General features: G+C 41.2%; 2 protein-coding genes across 3 annotated transcripts; one reads left to right on the top strand and one right to left on the bottom strand.

The window, feature by feature from the left end:
- Window positions 1-2,098: 2,098 nt before the first annotated feature.
- LOC131219961 (G-type lectin S-receptor-like serine/threonine-protein kinase LECRK3) lies at window positions 2,099-4,845 on the top strand. The gene has a single exon (XM_058214944.1). It carries the CDS (start codon window positions 2,170-2,172, stop codon window positions 4,567-4,569), a length of 2,400 nt encoding a protein of 799 aa, XP_058070927.1. The 5' UTR covers window positions 2,099-2,169; the 3' UTR covers window positions 4,570-4,845.
- A 179-nt stretch (window positions 4,846-5,024) lies between these two features.
- LOC131219982 (oxoglutarate-dependent flavonoid 7-O-demethylase 1-like) lies at window positions 5,025-10,233 on the bottom strand. 2 transcript variants are annotated; one of them, XM_058214964.1, is made up of 4 exons: window positions 9,807-10,229; window positions 8,453-8,700; window positions 6,377-6,701; window positions 5,025-5,523 (listed from the first exon to the last, which is right to left on the bottom strand). In XM_058214964.1, the coding sequence occupies exons 1-4, from the start codon at window positions 10,047-10,049 to the stop codon at window positions 5,269-5,271; spliced, it is 1,071 nt and encodes a 356-aa protein (XP_058070947.1). In that variant the 5' UTR covers window positions 10,050-10,229; the 3' UTR covers window positions 5,025-5,268. The 2 variants fall into 2 exon arrangements, with proteins under 2 accessions (XP_058070947.1, XP_058070953.1); XM_058214970.1 differs by having other exon boundaries at window positions 5,380-5,523; window positions 6,412-6,701; window positions 9,807-10,233.
- Window positions 10,234-24,004: the final 13,771 nt, after the last annotated feature.

Raw genomic sequence — 24,004 nt, forward strand, 5'->3', positions numbered from 1 at the left:
AGTAAAAACGAAATTAAAAGAGGAAACGACCATCGATCCAAGGATTTTTCACATTTGGGCAACCCGGCATAGCTAGCGTACTGAGTAAACTCTGTGGGGTCCACTTTTATTTATTTTTTTTATCCACTCTTTTCATCTATTTTAAAAGATAATTTTAAAGCTTGAGTTCAAAACAGAAGCATATCCTAAGCTTAAATGGATACCATTGAAAAAATTCTTGAAGATCACAGGAGTTTTGGATCAAGTTGATGTTTGTGTTTTCCCTTCATCCATGCCTTTGTTCGGATGATAAATAAACATCAGTGTTGACCCTAGGAAGGTTTCATAGGTGGAAATCATTATTCCACACTATTTCATGTGGTATTGTCCACTTGGGCTTTGGGTTAGGTTTGGCTTAGGGCTATACACGAAATGATTTAGCTTGGTTAGATCATTCAACTCGACTTGTAAAAGCTCAATTCGACTTAGTTCAAAAATGAGTTCCAGCTGATTTCTTGAGCTCGAAAAAATTTTGAACTAAGCTCATATTAGGGCATGAGCCCAAAATTGAAACATATTCAAATATCAAGTGAACCACACACATCCATAACTCAACTGGCAGACTGAGTGGAGATACCTGGTTTCAAAACTTGAGGTTTTGTTATCAATCCCTAGTGGGGGTGGATAACATGGAGTGTGTACTGACATGGGTTTTTTTTTTTTTTTAAACACACCCCCACACACTCACCCCATGGTAGAATTTCACCACCTGTGAGTACTTGAACCCTTGACTGGGTGTTGAAACTCCTAAGAGTCTACCACCCAAGCAAGTGTAAAGACGCTACTGACATGGTTGTGTACTAACAAGCTAAGCCAAAAAAAAAAAACACACGCCACATGAAACAGTGGGATTTGAACGCCTGCATTTGAAATCTTCTTGCCAGCTGCAAGTTTTGGATCTAGATGATATTTATGTTCTGTAACCTCATGAACGGGTCGAAATGACAAATAAACATTAATGTGGGCCTTAGTAAGGTTTCAATGTTAGACGTCATTATCTCCCGTGTTTATACGTAGTCAACTCGAGCTTTGTATATGCTTCGATTATGAGCTGGTGTGGATGGACGTAGCGGATAAAACACATATATGACGGTTGGCCCCAACGAGTATCACACCCGGTTGTGGAGCTCCCCACTACACAATCGGCGTCCTCACATACCATCTTTCCCTCCAACATGACACATATCCGTGCCATGAAAATGGTAGGGCCCACCATGAAGACCACGTAACCCAAAAATGGGTCTGTTCCCGCTAATCAAATGGGCCACATGTTGGAACCAATGAAAAACCGACGGTCTGACTCAAAATGCAGGAGAGGCCATCCTAGTGAGTTGCTCTGACTGAATTTTTGCCAGAAAGGTAAACTTAATGGAGTCTACTGTTTTCATGGTATGGATGTTCTACAAAAGTGGCACGTTTGCTGGAGGGATAGATGCTACCTAGCAGAAGTTATGTGGTGCCGGTGCCCCTTCTCTCCCCAGTTAAATAAATTACACGCATCTGATTATTCTAACGGTCCAAAAGCTTGACCACTGGCCGTGGCTGCTTTTGACCTTTGAATAGACAAGTCAATGAATGTATAACTCACAACAACCAATCAGGGTAATTTTAGGGAGTCAAGACGGGAAATCCTACACGGGGGATACGACCGATATACGGCTTGGATCTTCCACATTGGTACGTGAAGCAGTAAGCAGACTACAAAACATCAGCACCACTCATCTGATGCGGCCCTACTTGAGACAGCCACAGCTCCAAAATTTCATCGATCGGATGGTCCATTGGTCCTAGTCCGAACAGAGAAGGCAATGTATTGAAAGATCCCTACCAACCATCATCCGCAAGAATTTCGGGTAGGTGAGGCCCATTAGAGGAACGTTCGGGATCACCAGACCATTCTACTTCATTGTGGTTGCAGAAAATTCAAAATTACACTCAGAAACGAACCCAAATAGATTTTATCTTTTTTCTCTGTTGATTGAGGAAGCATGACCAAGAACTCCCGACTCCTATAAAAGAACCAATGCAATTTTAAAATGAGAAAGGACAAGCAGTTGAATTCCCATGAAACCTTTCTTCTCTGAAAGCTTACATTTCAGCTTTCTAGTAAAAATCTCATGATTCTATCAAATGCCTTGTGTTCGCCTCTTGCTTCTGTTTCTCCCGCTTTCCATCGTTGTTGTCACTGCCCAAACTTTCCGTAACGTTAGCTTAGGGTCTTCTCTCTCCACCAACGATGAAAACCCTTATTGGGTTTCGCCTTCTGGGGAATTCTCTTTTGGGTTCTATCGCCTTCCCAACGGAGATCGTTTCCTGCTCGCCATCTGGTTCGATAAAATACCAGAAAAAACTGTAGTCTGGTCTGCAAATGGAGATGAGCCGGTGCAGGGAGGATCGAAGGTTGAGCTGACAACAGAAGGCCGTCTACTTCTCACTGACGCTCAAGATGAAGAGATATGGAGGGCCGAATCCAACAACGGTACTGTAGCCTCTGCTGCCGTTCTTGACACTGGGAACTTTGTGCTGAGGAGGACCGATTCCGTCATCGTGTGGGAGAGTTTCGACGTACCCACTGACACCATCTTACCTTCTCAGATATTGGGATTGGGTAGCCAGCTTTCTTCTCATCTAACAGCGAAGAACTACTCGAAGGGAAGGTTCCAGCTTCGTGTACAGTCGGACGGTAACCTTGTGTTTTATCCTGTAAATCTCCCCACCCAATCCCGTTATGATGCTTATTGGGCTAGCGACACCGTTGATTCTGGTTATCAGCTCGTCTTTAACACGTCAGGCTATATTTACTTTACTCAAAGAAATGGAAGCATGTTCAACCTCTCAAATAATGGCAAAATGGTTTCGACGAAAGATTTCTACCACAGGGCAACACTCGATTTTGATGGTGTTTTCAGGCAATACATCTACCCAAAGAACCATTCGAGCAGCGGAAGCTGGGCTGAGTCCTGGTCTGTAGTCTGGTATGAGCCTCCCAACCTTTGCACAGCCATACGTTCGGAAGTCGGCAGTGGAGCTTGTGGATTTAATAGCTACTGCAAACCAGATGATGACCAGAGGCCTAGCTGCGAATGCCCGCCTGGGTATTCCTACCTGGATCCAAATAACACATTTGGTGGATGTAAACAAGACTTTGCTCCACAGAGTTGCGATTCAGGTGTGGAAGGTCTGTTTGAATTGAGGGAGATGACAAGCACAGATTGGCCACTGTCCGACTTTGAACGGTATAATCCCACAAATGAAGATGAGTGCAGAAAAGCTTGCTTGAGCGACTGTTTCTGTGCAGTCGCCATTTTCAGAGATGGCTACTGTTGGAAGAAGAAGCTCCCGCTCTCAAATGGGAAGATGGACCCGAGCGTCGGTGGAAAGGCCCTCATCAAAGTGTCCAGAGGTAATTTTACTTTGCGGCCTCCTCCTCCTCCTCCTAGCACAGGCACAGAGAAGAATGAGCGACGGACTCTGGTCCTCGTCTTATCAGTGCTTCTAGGCAGCTCGGTGTTTCTCAACTTCCTCTTCTTGTCAGTGGCTCTGTTTGCTGTTTTCTTCTCATATCATAAAAAGCTGCTGAAAACTCAGCCAGAGCAGAGCACGATGGGATTGAATTTGCGGTGCTTTACATACAAAGAGCTGGAAGAAATCACAGATGGATTCAAGGAAGAACTAGGCAGGGGCGCTTTTGCCATTGTTTATAAAGGGGTGTTAGCATCAAATTCACAAAATTTCATTGCCGTCAAGAAGTTAGACATGGTGTTGAAAGAAGCCGAGAAGGGATTCAGAACTGAAGTGATCTTAATTGGCCAGACCCATCATAAGAATCTCGTCAAGCTGCTTGGATTCTGCGAGGAGGGGTCGCACCGGCTATTGGTCTATGAGTTCATGAGAAATGGATCTTTAGCGAGCTTCCTCTTCGAAGGTCCAAGACCCAGCTGGAACAAACGAATGCAGATTGCTTTCGGAATCGCTAGAGGGCTAATGTACTTGCACGAGGAGTGCGGCTCACAGATCATCCACTGCGATATAAAACCCCAAAACATACTCCTCGACGACTCTTTCACGGCAAGGATATCTGATTTTGGAATATCAAAGCTTTTGAAGACCAACCAGAGCCGAACCACTACGTGCGTTAGAGGAACCAAAGGATATGTCGCACCTGAATGGTTCAGGAACATGCCGGTCACAGCAAAGGTAGACGTTTACAGTTTTGGGGTCATGTTGCTTGAGATCATTTGTTGCAGGAAGAACATCAAATCGGAGATTGAAGATGATCAGAATGCAGTGCTGACATACTGGGCTTCAGATTGCTATAGAGCAGGGAGACTAGATATGTTAGTCGAGGATGACACAGAGGCACTAGATGACATGAGGAGGATGGATAGGGTAGCCATGGTGGCACTTTGGTGCATTCAGGAGGATCCATCACTTAGGCCTTCCATGAAGAAGGTGACACAGATGCTAGAAGGAGCAGTAGAAGTTTCTGTACCCCCAAACCCTTACTCCTTCATTAGTTCAATTGGATGAAACCCTACATCCTGAATTTTATCATGTTTTAGCATGTTTTTTCTCTTTAAGTCACCATGTTTCAATCGAGATTGATTCTGTAAGTAGCATAAACAAGTTAGGCTATGGACTTGGAAATTCACTGCCTGAGACCTCTTGTATTTCTCATTACAAGTTTCCAACAATTTCTTTTTTAGTATGAATATCCACATTTTTATGGCTTCAATCATACGGTTGTATTTATCTATAATAGTTGATACATCAAAATTACAGGTCATGCACCCTGACTTTGTAGCATATTAGCCATCCATTTAAGCTCAATTACTTTTCATCCTATAATTTATCATTATAGATGGCTTTTACCCAAAGACCAAGGGCTATTTGTCCACCTGATACATCCGGTACAACATAGTAAAGCCCGACACAGCATCACACGTTCTCCACTGTTTATGGACTTAATATTTTCTTGCATCGAATTCACATAGAACCCAAAAGCTATGTTCATTAATTCTTTCTTTCGTAGAATAACAACAAGTGTACCCATAATCAGGAGTGCTACGACATGTAAATATAAAATACACAAGTTTGGGTAGAATACACACACATATATCTCATGTACACACACATATATGCATATCATACACTACAGATCAGAAACACACATGCAGACTAAACAAAGCAGAACTTAAGTACTAAATAGCACATGAACCTTGCCTACCGTTAGGCATCGATCTTCAAGGTGTCGATGAACCAAGGTTCACCAGAGTAGCTGTTCCGGCTAAAGAATAGATCGAAGTACTCAGCATGACCGAGGGTTTTGAAGAGGGCTGGATTCTCTGGGTTGATAAGATTGTGGACAGGCTCAATTATGGCTTCTTTATGAGGATAGCAGAAGGTGACGATCGTTAGCCTCTCCTTCAAACTATTTACAACTACTCTGTGTTGTGCACTTTGGTAAATCCCATTACTCATTACCTGCATAATCAAGAAACTAAGGGGATTATCAAATACTCATGGTTGGAATTAGGATGGTAATCCAGCAACTGTGAGAAACTAATAACTATATGTCTGCATGCCATTTCTTCTTTAGGGTGTGTTTGGTTGCACCAAATATCGTGATATTTCATGATTAATAAGTCTAATTTGGTGCAAATTTTCATGATAGTTCATGAAATTTGATGCAACCAAACATCCCTTTTAGCCAGGATACCGAAGGCCTAAATGGCCCTTGAGGAACCATCAGCTACATCCATCTATTTTTAACGACATGGCTCATAGACTGCAGATTTGCAGTTCTGTTTAGGGTGTGTTTCGGTGGTTGAGCAGCATTGACGCTTTCAGACAATGCTATTTTTTTGTTCCAGAATCAAGAAATGTGCATATGCCCAAACAGACATTTATCCAAATTTGGATTTAAGGAAATGTCGAATCACCCAAGTCATGATTTGGGCCAGCATCCAAACCAACCTATCAATCCCCACTTTGAAAGCATGAGCCAAAACACATTCAGGTGGGCATTTAAAGCACAAATGTAGTGAACAAAGTTTCCTTTCCGAATAAACACCACAACCTAAATGGATTGATAAAACTCATCCCGGTCATATGCAACTCATACAAGCCAACTTGAACTAAGTGGAGTCCAATCTGGTTCAGAACCATGAGTGAGAATTGAAAATAGGGGGTGACTGATCCCGACTCAGCCAAGTCACCACCAACTTGGCCAAGTTGCCACTTGACTCAGGACTGAACTGAGTCAGTCGGACTCATCTTAAACCTGTTGAGTGTGTGGGAGTTTGCATGCATGTGCCTGTGACATTAGGTGTGTTACCGTTCCAATGTTCCCAACAATTACGAGAAATGCACCAGAGAGCGTCTTGACGGGGACCCAATATCCATCTTTTCGAATCTGTAAGCCTTGTGTTTCGTCGAATTCAAGTAAGACAGTGATGCCTGTAATGTCTGCATGTGCCGCCATCCCGACCACTTGCTGTGGTTGAGGGCAATGCGGATAGTAATTCATCCTTACATGGTATAGTCCATCTTCAAAATCCTTGGAGAATTCATGGGCCTCTAGCCCAAGGCCCTTGGCCATGAAACCCAGCAGGGAAAGTGCTAGCCTCTTCACCTCTCCCGAGTAACGGTCTAGAGCTTCCCTGTTTAATGAGGAGAAAGAAAAGGTTTCTTTATTAGAGATTTAATAATTCCACACACTGGCATCTGAGTCGTGCATCAGGTGGGATGGAGAGGAAATGACACAGTAGAGCCTGAAGAACTGGAATATGGTAGGCCTATCTCTCCACAGTACACATGGAAGGACGATGCATCAATCTGAATTGTCCATCTAATACAATTCACAATACATATATTAAATAATCACATTCATCACTGACCGTTGCTTCAACTAATGAATTTTGACTACCAACTATTTTCATTTACTAGTATGGCTTTAAAGGTCACTAATCAAATGGTGCTCATTAGGTCGATGTGTATTGCAAACCATTTTACATCCACAATATGGGAAGAAGGACAGTCCAATTGATGCATCAAGATATTATTGTATCACCTGATAGACTACCTCACATGTTTTCTTCTAGTATTTTAGACAAATTGAAAAAGTATACAAATTTTCATCATGTGGTGTTGTACTCTTGCTTGTTTATGCCGATGATTTAATTCTGACTAGTAATGATATAGTCGGAATTGCAGAGTTTCAGCAAGTTCTTCAGTCATCTTTCCACATGAAAGATCATGCTATCTTACATACTTCCTCGGATTGGAGGATTCTTATACTGATTAGGGATTGGAATTTTCCTCCGATAGAATCTTTTTTAACGAGCCAATTCTATTAGTTGTTCGGTTGATACAGGGTTTATTGGGAAACATGGGAAAAGTATAGAATTTTGTATTAATTCCTCAGGTTTTTCATTTTTTTAAAAGAAAGGCTAGGGAATGGTAATGATGGGAAATGTAAAAAACCAACTAAAACCTCTAACTAAACTTGTTTCTAATTAAAAAGAACCATGGAATTACTAAACCAAGAAATATAAAATCCAGCAACCAAATTTGATAATTTGTCATTGACACTTGATATGCAGGCACTTAGAAATAGTATATCTGAGATATAATAACTCAAATTAAACCTACTACATTGTGGAATCTACTGTTGCAGAGTTACAGCCCAAAAATCAGATTGTTTGAACAATCTAACTTGTGATTGGTTGACACTTCTCATTTTAACCATCCAATAAATGTCCACTAATTCAATAGTGAGGTAATCAAATAAGTGTAATATTTGGTTCATAATAGATACAAGGGGAATGATCACATACATTTTGAGAATATTCGAGCTGTGTATGGTCGATCCCAAAATATATTACAATCCATAACTCGGTTGAGCGACACCAACCAAAACATGGAAGGATATTGAGTAGGGGTTACCACAGAAACTTTCAAATGGAAATGTGTGGTCTACAGTGCCATGTATAAGCCATCCAACCTATCCATCAAGTGTTCCCCACCAAAATTAAAGGACACACTGAAACTCAAACCATTAAAAAACTCATGTGGGCTGCAACAAGTTACCATATAGGTTTGGTGCGTGATTATACATTGCTCCCTGTGGTGTGTCCCACTGACCTTTTGATCGGGATGATTCTTGGGATGTGTGGTAAAAATGAGGAGGTGCACCAGATGTATAGGTTGGATTCCATATGAACATCATAGGTGGGCCCCACATAGCTTCAATGTATGGTGATTAGTAATTACTGTATGTTTGAACATTTGTGATCATTCCCTTATATCAAAATTAGTTCCCAATAATGTCTCAGTGCCTGCGTATCATCCATCACACTCCACCAGATTATCAAAGTTTTTTCTCACAGTTTATTGGCATGACTGTAATTACCTGAATCCTTGAGGGCGATCTGGCCAGAAATTATATTTCCTGTCTTCATACGGAAGGGCATTGATGAAAAGCATATCACTCCAATCGAGCTTCTGTTCTTCTGAGTTTACAAATGTCTGACCATACCCTTCTACACTTCCTTCCTTCTGTGCGTAGCGTTTCTTTTCTTGGAGTGGAAAGTAGAAGAAATCTCGGCTCTTCTCCTTCATACTTTTTACCAGCTCATCCGCCACTCCATGGTTAACCACCTATACATTGCCACAAATATAGACACAAATTACGAAAACGCCACTGCTTCAAACAAGGTGTGAATGATCCTATGTTTAGAGCGAAACTATGATACTTTGGGAGTGTAAGATGGATCATATGCAGGCGCTCAGAAATTGCAAGCGTGGCATATGTGCAACTAACACTAAACTGTCCAGATACTGGGCCTCGGATTAGATGGTTTGTAGAACAGCAATTATCCTAAAATCATTAGCTGATATAAATGGACGGTTAATAATGAACGTTCAAATTTTCATAAAACAGATGTTGAAACCATTCTATGAACGTTATTTAGGCTTATTTTGATGATTTTTACCGTCTAGTTTGAGTTTTACATGTGTGCCACGCGTGCAAATGGATGTACTTGCATATCATCCCCCATACTTTGACAGAGTATCTAATAACTTTTAAAAAGAGGGATAACTTCAAACACTTCCCCTCATGTTTGGATGAATCCCAAGGAGCGGATTACGTGCATCCCTTAACATGGGCCCACCTTTGACCTTGATGTATGTATTTTATATCTACGCCGTCCATCCGTTTTGACAGAGCATTTTAAGGGCATGAACCCGAAAATGAAGCAGATACAAACCTTAGCTGGACCATCCGGCCTGTTGATAAGGTCACACAAATCAATATGTGTGTGTCTCTCTCTCTCTCTCTCTCTCTCTCTCTCTCTATATATATATATATATATACACAAAACTTTCGTGGCTCGCAAAAAGTTCCACAAAAGTTTTTAATGGTCAAACATCAATGTTTCCTGTGGTATGGTCCAGCTGAGGTCTGAATCTGCTTCATCGTTTGGATCATACACTAAAGGCGAGGGTAATTTTGTCATTTGGTGTAAATTATTCCTCCAACATCTCTGGCAAGGAGGTACTTAAAAATAAAAATAAAAATTGGACAAGTGGGCCATTGATCGGCGATCCAGACTGTTGATCTGATGGGACCGGACGTAGGTGGGGGATTCTCTTTCTTGGATATGCTATTATTAGTTGAACGGTCCACCTTGAAGTCTAAGGCAGTTAAACCTCTTTCATCGATTTTTTTTCAATAAAAAACAAGCGAGATTTTTGTGGAATACCTGAAATGCCCCCCAATCTCTGCAAACAGAATAGAGCTTGTGCAGCTCTTCCGCTTGGGATTCTGCGTCCAACAGCTTAGACATGTCGACCGTAGGTATTTGGAGGAAAGGGTTGCAGGGATTGCTGACTGGGTCATCCACGTCATCCCTGAGATACCTACTTGGCACTGCATCTAACGGCTCACTCGCGAGCTCTTGTACACTTGGCACCGGCAGATTCCGTTGGAGGCTGAGAAGAGCCATATTCGGCTGCAGATCGGACAGTAATGGAACGAAGAGGAAGAAAGCGCGTCTTGGAGATAAAACTCATGACCGGTGAATACCGGTCTTCTTGTACGGTAAAGATTAAAGATGCCGTCTCAAGAGGGCCCATCTGCCGGACGCGGATTTGATAGTGAGCCCCCATCACCTGTGGGGAGCGGATTAGGTGAGACCCCGACTCACCCAATAAAGCGCGGCTCAATCCGTAGCGCTCATATGTTACGTATTCTCTGTACACACTCGTCCATAGATTATTTTAGAGCATTATCCCAAAAATGAAGCAGATCCAATTATCAGGTAAACCATATCATAGGAAACAATAGTTATTGATATTAACGGAACATAACATAAACAAACGTGCTTCCTAAGAAATTCTTAATGGCAGGGCTTTCGATCATCACCGTTTCCTATGCTATGGTCCAACTGATAATGAGATCTGCTTCAATTTTGTATTAAAACCCTAAAATGATCTGAAAAAATGGATAGATTAGGTGAATACATAATACACACATCAAGGTGGGCCTCAGGATAAGGGCTGCATTGTCTTTGGTGAAACCGGATCTCACCTAAGCCGTTCCTATCACCTGGAGGTGCGGTGACGTGGCAAGATTTGATTGATGTGACCCATCTTAAATGTCTATATGCCATCCAACATGTTGATAAGGTAACAAGGTACTGGATGAAGAGACTACTCAAGATGTCCAACTGGTTGATAAGGTAACAAAAGGCATGGATGAAGAGACTACATAAATATCAGCTTAATCCAAAAAATTTGCAGCTTACAAGAAGTTTTTAATAGTCAATTACAATTGTTTTCTTTATTATGGTACAGCCAATTACCATTATTTTCTGTACTATGGTACACTTAAGATTTGAATTTGCTTCACTTTTATTTTTCATATTCTAAAATGAGTTTTCAAAATAGATGAACACAGATAGGATGTAAGGCACCTAGATCATGGGGGCCTACAGTAAGGGACCAAAGATCCTGAAGGGCCCGTAGACCTGGCGAGGGCTTTTTCCGAGTGGATTAGGTGTTTCCTGGGTAAAACCTTTGTGGCATCCACATGAATGTGTCATATTCCTTTATGTGGTTCCAATTTTTCGAATAACATCATCCTATAACTTAAGCATATCCAAATCTCCAGAGGACAATACCATTGGAAAAAGTGGTGACTAACCATTAAAAACATTTTGGAGGCCACAAAAAGTTTTAGATCAAGCTGAGCTATGTATTTTCCCTTCATCCAAGTCTGATTGACCTTATCAACAGGTTAGATGGCAAATAAACATTATGGATCTGCTTACCGTGGGCTTTGGAAAGTTTTTAACGGTGGGCATTCAATCACCACTGTTTTCCTGTGTAATGTGGTCCGCATGATATTTGGATTTGCTTAATTTTTAGAACTACATCCTAAAATGAGCTTAAAAACAGTTGGATGGCATGGATATACAACAAATCATCAAGGTGAGCCCCAAATAAGGGTAATAACCGCTAGGTGTTCCTGACATAACACCTAGTTTGCTCCCGGACTTTTATGAGCAGATTAGGTGTGACCCTAAACGTGGTGACCACCTTGATGTATGTATCATATATCCATCATATATCTATTTTTCCATATCATTTTGGGGCATGAGGTCAAAAATGAAGCAAAGCTAAGGGGTCGTTTGGCACTTTGGATTAGAGGGGATTGACCGTTAAAAACTTCTTGTGAGCCGCCAAAAGTTTTTTATTAAGGTAATATTTGTTTTTTTACTTTCATCCAAGTTTATGTGACCATATTAATAGGTTGGATGGCAATTAAACATTACAAAAAAATGTTATAGTGGGCTGTAGGAATTTTTTAATGGTGAAGCGTTTGATCATCACTATATCCAATAATGTGGTACACTTCATTTTTTAGCTCATGCCCTAAAATTATCTTGCAAAACAAATCAACAGAGTAGATATAGAATATATGTACACACATGCATTTATGCATATCATACGCTACACATCAGCCACACACATGCTGACTAAACAAAGCAGAACTAAGTAGATATAGGAGGTTTCTTAAAAGTATATGCTGCTTGAGAAACAGAGGTGAAGTGAGTACTTCATGGAGACTATAGAGCGGGTGAATGTGTTTGGCGATCCGGACCATTTATTATCTGTTGTACGTGGATAGGCCAGAGCCTACAGGTGAAGGTGATTGGACGACATTTGATTATTGTGAGTTTGGCTATTGAATGTGGGCCATCTTACTTTTGTTCGGCTTTGGATCGACCGCCCATTTGTGAGCCACTGACAGGGTGCCACCGGTGTTATGACCCTACCCATCCACGTGATAGTCTATCAAATCGGTGGCTGTGACCATCGCATCAAGTGTCACGTGTATGGTTGTGATATCTCTTAGAACATAAATTACATTGAGAAATTTGCGACTGTACGACCCATTTATGGCCCATTTAGGAAACTACGCCCACCTCATTTTCCTTTGCGAGAATACGCCCGAGCTGTACGGAAGGCTTGCCAAAGTCGAAAATGCCCCTGCTTGTTCCTTCAAGCGGATATGCGGCGCTCGAAGACAAGCGCTGACACTCCTCGAACTCCGAGTTGTACGAACGGTTCAAAAGATATCAGAGTTACATGGCCCCACAGTTACGTATTTATTATATCCACAACGTTCGTCCATAGTTCGAGATAAGTTCGGAGCATTATCAAAAAAAAAATCCTATCCAAAGATCAACTGGACCACACCACAGAAAGCAACGGGAAAACTGATTTTAGCCGTGAAAAATTTTATAGGGCCCACCATAACATTTATTTTCCATCCAATATATTCATAATGTCGCAGAGACCTGGATGAAGAGTGAAAACAAAATTTGTAATGATCCAAAACTTCTGGGACCCCTAAAAGGGTTTCAATGGTAGACGTTCAATCTTCCACTGCCTTTTACAGTGTGGTCCACTTGATAGCTAAATCTGTCTTATTTTTCTTCCCAAGCGTTAGTGCGAGTTCGCCAAATAGATGGACGGTTTGGATATAACATATACCTCATAAAAGGACCCACAAAGGCGGTGGGGATTACAACGGAAAAAAAAAAAAGAGCTGGTATCTTTGGCTACGGATTATAACCGTAGCGATAACCGCAGCCAATGCTTTTTCAATATGTCCTCTACTATACATCGAAGGTCTTTCGATATATACTTCGATATATCGAATGTCTTTCGATTAATCGGAAAAGGTCCAAAACTGTCCAGCAACTTTGCATAAAAAATCCTGCAATTTTCGATTAATCGAAGTGTATTCGATATGTATCGAAGATATAGCTCCAGATTAAACAGTAGTCCGTAACAGTCTATGCAAATTTTTTATTTTATTTTATTTTTTATTTTTTATTTTTACATGGAGAACTTTATTCTACCTACAATTTTCTCTAATACATATTTATATAAATATGTATATATAAGCATATAAAAAAATTCTCTCTTTTTTTCATTTATTTCTCTATTCATTTAACAAGAATATCTTATAAACCAAAATTAGTTACTTGATGTACCCTATATGATTTTGGGGTAAGAGAAGATACTTTAGCCAACTAACCTAGTTATTTTCTAAGATTCCATTAGGTCGATAGTGAAAATCCATTTCATTCACTTTCGGTCAATTTCAATCGATTCGATTTTCAGTGCATTTCACACGAATTCTCACTTCGGACAATTCCATGCATTTCACGGCATCCCAAACAATTTCGTGTTGATTCACGGTCGATTTGAGGCATTTCGCGGTCACTTATCAGATCATTTGCGCGGTCAAATCGCTTCCAACCATGATCAAATTCATGCACTTCACGGTCATCCCAAACAATTAGTTGATTCACGGTCGTTTGAGGCATTTCGGTCAATTCCTTCACTTCACTGGTCATGAGCAATGAATCATGATTTGATGTGATATTGAGTGCGAAATGCATGCAAATGACCGTGAAGTGAAGGAATTGATGCGAAATGCCTCGAAAGATAGTGAATCAACACGAAATTGTTTGGGACGACCGTGAAATGCATGGGAATGATCATGGTTTGAAGCGATTTGAGCGCAAAATGCATGCAACTGACCGTGAAGTGAAGGGAATTGACCGCGAAATGCCTCGAAATGACCGTGAATCAACACGGAATTGATTTGGATGACAGAGAAATTCATGGGAATGATCATGGTTTGAAGTGATTTGACCTAAAATGCATGCAAATGATCGTCAAGTGAAAGGAATTAACCGCAAAAATGCCTCGAAACGACCGTGAATCAACACGGAATTGTTTGGGACGACCGTGAAATGCATGGAATTGTCCGTGAAGTTAAGGGAATTGACGGTGAAATGCATGGAAATGACCGTGGAGTGAAGCGAATTGACCGCGAAATGCCTCGAAACGACCGTGAATCAACACGGAATTGTTTGGGACGACCGTGAAGTGCATGGGAATGATCATGGTTTGAAGCGATTTGACCGCGAAATGCATGCAACTGACCGTGCAGTGAAGGGAATTGACCGTGAAATGCCTCGAAACGACCGTGAATCAACACGGAATTATTTGGGATAACCGCGAAATGCATGGGAATGATCATGGTTTGAAGCGAATTGACCGCGAAATGCATGCAAATGACCGTGCAGTGAAGGGAATTGACCGTGAAATGCCTCGAAACGACCGTGAATCAACACGGAATTGTTTGAAATGACCGCGAAATGCATGGGAATGATCATGGTTTGAAGCGATTGACCGCGAAATGGCATGCAATTAGCCGTGGAGTGAAGCGAATTGACCGCGAAATGCCTCGAAACGACGTGAATCAACACGGAATTGTTTGGACGACCGTGAAGTGCATGGGAATGATCATGGATTTGAAGCGAATTGACCACGAAATGCATGTCAATGACCGTGGAGTGAAAGGAATTGACCGCTATATGCCTCGAATTGAACGTGAATCAACATGGAATTGTTTGGAATGACCGCGAAATGCATGGGAATGATCATGGTTTGAAGCGAATTGACCGCGAAATGCATGTAAATGACCGTGGAGTGAAGCGAATTGACCGTGAAATGCCTCGAAACGACCGTGAATCAACACGGAATTGTTTGGGATGACCGCGAAATGCATGGGAATGATCATGGTTTGAAGCGATTTGACCGCGAAATGCATGAGAATGATCATGGTTTGAAGCAATTTGACATGAAAATGAACGTGGAGTGAAGGGAATTGACCGCGAAATGCCTCAAACGACCGTGAATCAACACGAAATTATTTGGAATGACCGCGAAATGCATGGAAATGATCATGGTTTTAAGCGATGACCGCAAAATGCATGCAAATGACCTTGGAGTGAAGGAATTGACCGCGAAATGCCTCAAACGACCGTGAATCAACACGGAATTATTTGGAATGACACGCGAAATGCATGGAAATGATCATGGTTTGAAGCGAATTCGCGAAATGCATGCAAATGACCGTGGAGTGAAGGGAATTGACCTGAAATGCCTCGAAACACCGTGAATCAACACGGAATTGTTTGGAATGACCGGAAATGCATGAAAATGATCATGGTTTGAAGCGATTGACCGCGAAATGCAAATGACCGTGAAGGAAGGGAATTGACCGCGAAATGCCTCAAACGACCGTGAATCAACACGGAATTGTTTGGAATGACCGCGAAATGCATGGGAATGATCATGGTTTGAAGCGAATTGCCCGCGAAATGCATGTAAATGACCGTGGAGTGAAGCGAATTGACCACGTGAAACGACCGTGAATCAACACGGAATTGTTTGGGATGACCGCGAAGTGCATGGAAATGATCATGGTTTGAAGCGAATTGAAAATGCATGCAAATCACCATTGAGAGAAGGGAATTTACAGACAAATGCCTCGAAACGACCGTGAATCAATACAAAATAGTTTGGGATACCATGAAATATGCGAAATGACCGTGAAGTGAAGGGTATTGAGCGTGAAATAATAACAGTGAATCAACACGGAATTGTTTGGGATGACATCGAAATGCATGGGAATGATCATGGTTTGAAGCGATTCAGAAAATGCATGCAAATGACCGAGTGAGTGAAGGGAATTGATCGCGAAATGCCTCTAAATGTGAATCAACACGAATTGTTTGGAATGACGCGAAATGCATGGAAATGATCATGGTTTGAAGCGATTGCAAATGCATCATGACCAGTGAGTGAAGGGAATTGCAGAAATGCCTGAAACGGCGTGAATCAACACGGAATTGCTTGGAATGACCGAAATGCATGGGAATGGTTATGGTTTGAAGCGAATTGCGAAATGCATGTAAATGATCGGGAGTGAAGCGAATTGATCGCGAAATGCCTCGAACGTGAATCAACACGGAATTGTTTGGGATGATCGCGAAATGCATGGGAATGATCATGGTTTGAAGCGATTTGGCACGAAATGCAGCAAATGGCCGTGGAGTGAAGGGAATTGAGCGCAAAATGCCTCGAACGACCGTGAATCAACACGAATTGTTTGGAATGATCGCGAAATGCATGGGAATGATCATGGTTTGAAGCGAATTCGTGAAATGCATGTAAATGGCCGTGGAGTGAAGCGAATTGAAATGCCTCGAAACGACCGCGAATCAACACGGAATTGTTTGGGATGATGCGAAATGCATGGGAATGATCATGGTTTGAAGCGAATTGACCAAATGCATGTAAATGGCCAGTGGAGTGAAGGAATTGGCAGTGAAATGCCTCGAAACATCGGAATCAACACGGAATTATTTGGAATGATCCAAATGCATGGAAATGATCATGGTTTGAAGCGAATTTCCCGCGAAATGCATGCGAATGAGCGTGAGTGAAGGGAATTGCTAATGCCTCGAAACGAGCGTGAATCAACACGGAATTGTTTGGAATGAGTGAAATGCATGGAAATGATCATGGTTTGAAGCGAATGTGCGAATGCATGCATCGATGGAATGAAGGGAATGCCGAAATGCCTCGAAGCATGTGAATCAACACGGAATTGTTTGGAATATCGAAATGCATGGGAATGATCATGGTTTGAAGCGATGCAAAATGCATGTAAATGACCATGGAGTGAAGGAAATTGACTGGCATCGAAACGATCGTGAATTAACACGGAATTGTTTGGAATGCGAAATGCATGGGAATGATCATGGTTTGAAGCGAATTGAGAAATGCATGCAAATGACCATGCAACTTAAGAGACTAGAAGAAGCACACTATGAACACAACTTGGAAAACATGGAGTGTGTACTGACATGGGTGTGTACTAACAAGCTAACCTAAAAAAGTAAAACAAAAAAAATATAAAAAAATATTAAAAAAATACATTAGAAAAAAAACAAAAAAATTACACTTCGATATATCGAATAGAACACGATATATCGAAACTCTTCGATATAATCGAAACCTAATCGATTAATGGTAGAGTAAGTTGTCGATTATATCGAAATCTAGTCGATATAATATTAGTAAGTCATCCTTACAACCGACCGATATATCGACTATTATTCGATTGATCGAAAATAGTCACACACTGTCCAGCGACAAAATACTTTTTAAATTGTATTATCGATATAATCGAGTAGATGTCGATATATCGACTAGATTTCGATATATCGAAAATTGTCAGAAAATGTCCAGCATCAAACTGCTTTTTTAGTGCAATTTTTTTTTTATTTTTTTTCTAATGTGTTTTTTTATTTTTTTTTCTTTTACTTTTTTAGGTTAGCTTGTTAGTACACACCCATGTCGGTACACACTCCATGTTTTCCAAGTTGTGTTCATAGTGTGCTTCTTCTAGTCTCTTAAGTTGTATGGTCATTTGCATGCATTTCGCGGTCAATTCGCTTCAAACCATGATCATTCTCATGCATTTCTGTCATTCCAAACAATTTCGTGTTGATTCACTATCGTTTCGAGGCTTTGCGGTCAATTTCCTTCACTCCATGGTCATTTGCATGTTTGCGGCCAATTCGCTTCAAACCATGATCATTCCCATGCATTTCGTCATTCCAAATAATTCCGTGTTGATTCACTCGTTCGAGGCATTTCGCCAATTCCTTCACTCCACTGGCCCATGCATTTCAGCAAATTCGCTTCAAACCATGATCATTTCCATGCATTTCACTATTCCAAACAATTCCGTGTTGATTCACTGCCATTCTTCACGGCCAATTCCCTTCACTCCACGTCATTCGCATGCATTTCGCGATAATTCGCTTCAAACCATGATCATTTCCATGCATTTCGCATTTCCAAATAATTCCGTGTTGATTCACACTCGTTTCGAGGCATTTCGCGGCCAATTCCCTTCACTCCACGGGCATATTCATGCATTTCACGGCCAATTCGCTTCAAACCATGATCATTCCCATGCATTTCGGCCATCCCAAACAATTCCGTTGATTCACTGTCGTTTCGAGGCATTTCATGGTCAATTCCTTCACTTCACGGCCATTTACATGCATTTCGCTAATTCGCTTCAAACCATGATCATTCCCATGCATTTCACTTTCATTCCAAACAATTCCGTGTTGATTCACTATCGTTTCGAGGCATTTCGCGTCAATTCCCTTCACTCACTGCACAGTCAGTTGCATGCATTCGCTTCAAACCATGATCATTCCCATGCATTTCGCTGGCATCCCAAACAATTTCGTGTTGATTCACATTCGTTTCGAGGCATTTCCGCCAATTCGCTTCACTTCACGGCCATTTACATGCATTTCCTCAATTCGCTTCAAACCATGACCATTCCCATGCATTTCGATCATTCCAAACAATTCCGTGTTGATTCACTGCCGTTTCGAGGCATTCGCTCAATTCCCTTCACTCCACCGTCATTCGCATGCATTTCGCACAATTCGCTTCAAACCATGATCATTTCCATGCATTTCGGCATTCCAAACAATTCCGTGTTGATTCATGGTCGCTTCAAGTGAATTTCGGCCAATTCCCTTCACTCCATAGTCATTTGCAGCATTTTTCTGTCAATTCGCTTCAAACCATGATCATTCCCATGCATTTCGCGTCATCCCAAACAATTACGTGTTGATTCACTGTCTTTCGAGGCATTTCGCGGGCAATACCCTTCACTTCACGGCCATTCGCATGCATTTCGCAATTCGCTTCAAACCATGATCATTCCCATGCATTTCGCGGTTATCCCAAATAATTCCGTGTTGATTCACTTTCATTTCGCATTTCACCGCCAATTCCCTTCACTTCACGTTCATTCGCATGCATTTCGCCAATTCGCTTCAAACCATGATCATTTCCATGCATTTCACGTATCCCAAACAATTCCGTGTTGATTCACTATGCTTCGAGGCATTTCAGCAATTCGCTTCACTCCACTGGCCATTTACATGCATTTCGCACAATTCGCTTCAAACCATGATCATTCCCATGCATTTCGTGGTCATTCCAAACAATTTCGGTTGATTCACTATGCTTTCGAGGCATTTCACGCCAACTCCCTTTACTCCACGGCCATTGCATGCATTTCGGCCAATTCGCTTCAAACCATGATCATTCCCATGCATTTCCTTCATCTCAAACAATTCCGTGTTGATTCACTCGTTTGAGGCATTTCACAATTCCCTTCACTCGCACGGCCATTGCATGCATTTCGGCCAAATCGCTTCAAACCATGATCATTCCCATGCACTTTCCTAGTCCCAAACAATTCCGTGTTGATTCACTGCCATGCACTTCGCATCAATTCACTTCACTTCAGGCCATTGCATGCATTTCGCGATCAATTCGCTTCAAACCATGATCATTCCCATGCATTTCATGCCCAAACAATTCCGTGTTGATTCACTGCTTTCGAGGCATTTCGCGTTAATTCCCTTCACTTGACGATCATTTGTATGCATTTACGGCCAAATCACTTCAAACCATGATCATTCCCGAGGCAAATCACGGTTGTCGCAAACAATTTCGTGTTGATTCACGGTCATTTCGAGGCATTTCGCTCAATTCCCTTCACTTCACTGGCATTTCCATGCATCGCGGTCAATTCGCTTTCAAACCATGATCATTCCCATGCATTTCACGCGTCCCAAACAATTTCGTCGCTTCACTTCACGGTCAGTTGCATGCATTTCGCGGTCAATTCGCTTCAAACCATGATCATTCCCATGCACTTCACGGTCGTCCCAAACTATTCCGTGAAGTGAAGGGAATTGACCGCGAAATGCCTCGAAACGACCGTGAATCAACACGGAATTGTTTGGGATGACCGTGAAGTGCATGGGAATGATCATGGTTTGAAGCGATTTGAGCGCGAAATGCATGCAAATGATCGTGAAGTGAAGGGAATTGACCGCGAAATGCCTCGAAACGACCGTGAATCAACACGAAATAGTTTGGGATGACCGTGAAATGCATGGAATTGTCCGTGAAGTGGAGGGAATTGACGGTGAAATGCATGGAAATGACCACGAACTGATTGAAATTGACCGCAAAGTGAATGAAATGGATTTTCGACCATCGACCTGATGGAATCTTAGAAAATAACTAGGTTAGTTGGCTAAAGTATCTTCTCCTACCCCAAAATCATATAGGGTACATCAAGTAACTAATTTTGGTTTATAAGATATTCTTGTTGAATGAATAGAGAAATAAATGAAAAAAGAGAGAAATTTTTTTTTATATGCTTATATATACATATTTATATAAATATGTATTAGAGAAAATTGTAGGTAGAATAAAGTTCTCCATGTAAAAAATAAAAACTAAAAAATAAAAAATAAAAAATAAAAAAATAAAAAAATTTGCATAGACTTTTACGGACTACAGTTATGGCTACAGCTATAATCTGTAGCTATATCTTCGATACATATCGAATACACTTCGATTAATCGAAAATTGCAGGATTTTTTATGCAAAGTTGCTGGACAGTTTTGGACCTTTTCCGATTAATCGAAAGACATTCGATATATCGAAATATATATCGAAAGACTTTCGATGTATAGTAGAGGACATATTGAAAAAGCATTGGCTGCGGTTATCGCTACGGTTATAATCCGTAGCCAAAGGTACCAGCTCTTTTTTTTCCAATTGTAATCCCCACCGCCTTTGTGGGTCCTTTTATGAGGTATATGTTATATCCAAACCGTCCATCTATTTGGCAAACTCGCATTAAGGCTTGGGAAGAAAAATAAGACAGATTTAGCTATCAAGTGGACCACACTGTAAAAGGCAGTGGAAGATTGAACGTCTACCATTGAAACCCTTTTAGGGGTCCGAGAAGTTTTGGACCATTACAAAATTTGTTTTTCCTCTTCATCCAGGTCTTTGTGACATTATGAATATATTGGATGGAAAATAAATGTTACGGTGGGCCCTACAAAATTTTTAACGGTTAAAATCAATTTTCCCGTTGCTCTTTGTGGTGTGGTCCAGTTGATCTTTGGATAGGATTTTTTTTTTTTGATAATGCTCCGAAATGATCTCGAACTATGGATGAACGTTGTGGATATAATAAATACGTAACTGTGGGGCCCATGTAACTCTGATATCTTTTGAACCGTTCGTACAACTCGGAGTTCGAGGAGTGTCAGCGCTTGTCTTCGAGCGCCACATATCCGCTTGAAGGAACAAGCAGGGGCATTTTCGACCTTTGGCAAGCCTTCCGTACAGCTCGGGCGTATTCTCGCAAAGGAAAATGAGGTGGGCGTAGTTTCCTAAATGGGCCATAAATGGGTCGTACAGTCGCAAATTTCTCAAATAGTTGTTATCGAGTCCCAAGTCGGATAGAGTCTACAGCCTCACGTAACGTGTGCTGAAGGAACGAGTCCGAATCCAATCAGGTCATCTGCCAAATCACTTGCAGATTCTTCGTGATAGCATCGTATCCATTTCAGCCCATATATATCTCTCTAATATCTGTAGATTCTTCTTCTCCATTGTTTTCTACTTTTAGTTTTCCTCCATTTCGAGTTGTGTGCGGCTCAAATGAGATAAGCCTCTTCTTTCCCAAATCATAAGGGTCTGTTTGGGCGGTGGGATTAGAAGGGATTAGGTGGGATGGGATTCATCTGGTACTGTGCCAATTCCACTCCACGTTTGGGGAGAATGGAAAAGCTTGGAATTTCATTAAATAGAATTGCATTCGGTCTCGTGCCAATTTCACTCAATGTTAGCAAGTTGTTGTAGGTCCCACCATGATGTGTGGGCTATATCCACACCGTCCACCCATTTATCAGGATTATTTTAGAGCATGGGCCAAAAAATCAGGTAAATCTAATGCTCAAGTGGACCCTACCATATAAAGCAATGGGGATTGAATATTTACCAGTGAAAACTTCTTTGGGGCCACATAAGTTTTGGATCTACCTCATTTTTAAGCCCATGCCATGAAATGAGGTTACAAAACAAATGAACAGGTTAGACATAACACATGTTTGTTATTCTAAATAATTTCAAATGATGGTGAGTATATCCATTCAATGTATTATCAATAAAGCAGGGCATTAATCTTATCGCATGGCAATAGGGGACAATCCTTGCCAAAACGCATGCATTGGATTGCCAATTACACATGTTTAGGGCCTGTTTGTTTTTCAAAGAAATGGAAAATACCTGGGAAATAGTAATTATTACAATTTTACTGCGTTTGAAAATTCATTGGAGCTTGTGCCTGTGAAATTGGTTCAAAAGATGTAATTTTAATTTTTGAACTGCAAGGTAATGCCAATGATATATCCATTCCGTAAGTCTGTTTTATTACAATATTTTGGAGCATGAGACAAAAAATGAAGCAGATCCAACACTCAAGTGGCCCACGCCAAAATAAACAGTGCCCTACAAAGTTTTTAACGGTAAGTATTCAATTCCCTTTTTTGTATGACGTGATCCAATTGAGTATTGGATATGCCTCAATTTTTTACTCATGCTATGAATTCAACTGGAATTATGGATGAACGGTGTAGATAAGCGAAATGCATCACAGTGGGACCTACAGATATTTTGTAATATTCTTGGTTTTCGTGTAAAAAAAATAAGTAGTCAAATCAAGTAAGATGTAAATGCAAGGGGAAGTAATTATTATTTTTTACACTGCATTTACCATTTCACTGGAAAATCAAGCACGCCCTTAGGATTTCTACAATCCTTCTTCATGTGTCCAAACATCCTACAGTTTCAATACTTTAATTTTCATTTGCCCTTACCATTGGATTTGGATCTAGGTCTTCAAGATCTTATATCTCGCTCAAAATCTTTACCCCTTGTAATCAGTGCATCGGAAGATGCCCCCATGTCGCCGTTTAACTCGTCTTTGGATCGACCGCCCATTTGTGAGCCACTGACAGGGTGCCATCGGTGCTATGACCCTATTGATGTTGGCCCATGACCCATCCAGGTGACAGTCTATCAAATCGGTGGCCGTGACCATCGCATCAAGTGTCACGTGTATGGCTGTGATATCTCTTAGAGCATAAATTACAGTTTTACTGAGTAAAATCACACTCATGGGATTATCAATATCCTCTAAAAATGAGCGATCCAGATTTCCTGAAAAAACAAATCAGATCATCCATTTGGTGGTCCACATCATGGACTGCTTATAGAATGGCTTTAATAAGATGATTTGGAAAAGGGATGGCTATACAAAATGTCCAATTTGTAGAAAGATAAGGTCAGGGCTTTGCTAAGTGGGACCCCTTGTGACTTGAATTGTAGACCGTTGGTTAATACCTTTCTAAGGGGCCACCTTGACTTTCACGTGCAGCCCATAGAGCTTTGCTAACCTTAGACATCCATGAAGAAAATGACAGATTGTAGAAGGTGTAGTTGAAGTTTCTGCAACCCCAAACCCTCCCTCCTTGGTTGGGTTGATGCAATGAAACCCTACATCCTGCACAGGGTGCATGTCAGCACTTGTGCTTTCTTATTTCTTCGGGAA

This window comes from Magnolia sinica, chromosome 1, assembly GCF_029962835.1.
Source record: "Magnolia sinica isolate HGM2019 chromosome 1, MsV1, whole genome shotgun sequence".
NCBI lineage: Eukaryota > Viridiplantae > Streptophyta > Magnoliopsida > Magnoliales > Magnoliaceae > Magnolia > Magnolia sinica.

Excerpts from the sequence above, each read along its gene's own strand:
- LOC131219961 (XM_058214944.1), top strand. The coding sequence starts at position 2,170 with ATGCCTTGTGTTCGCCTCTTGCTTCTGTTTCTCCCGCTTTCCATCGTT.
- LOC131219982 (XM_058214964.1), bottom strand. The coding sequence starts at position 10,049 with ATGGCTCTTCTCAGCCTCCAACGGAATCTGCCGGTGCCAAGTGTACAA. Across the intron at positions 8,701-9,806 it reads GAGATTGGGGGGCATTTCAG|GTGGTTAACCATGGAGTGGC; the intron begins GTATTCCACAAA and ends GGCAATGTATAG. Across the intron at positions 5,524-6,376 it reads TTGTTGGGAACATTGGAACG|GTAATGAGTAATGGGATTTA; the intron begins GTAACACACCTA and ends TTGATTATGCAG.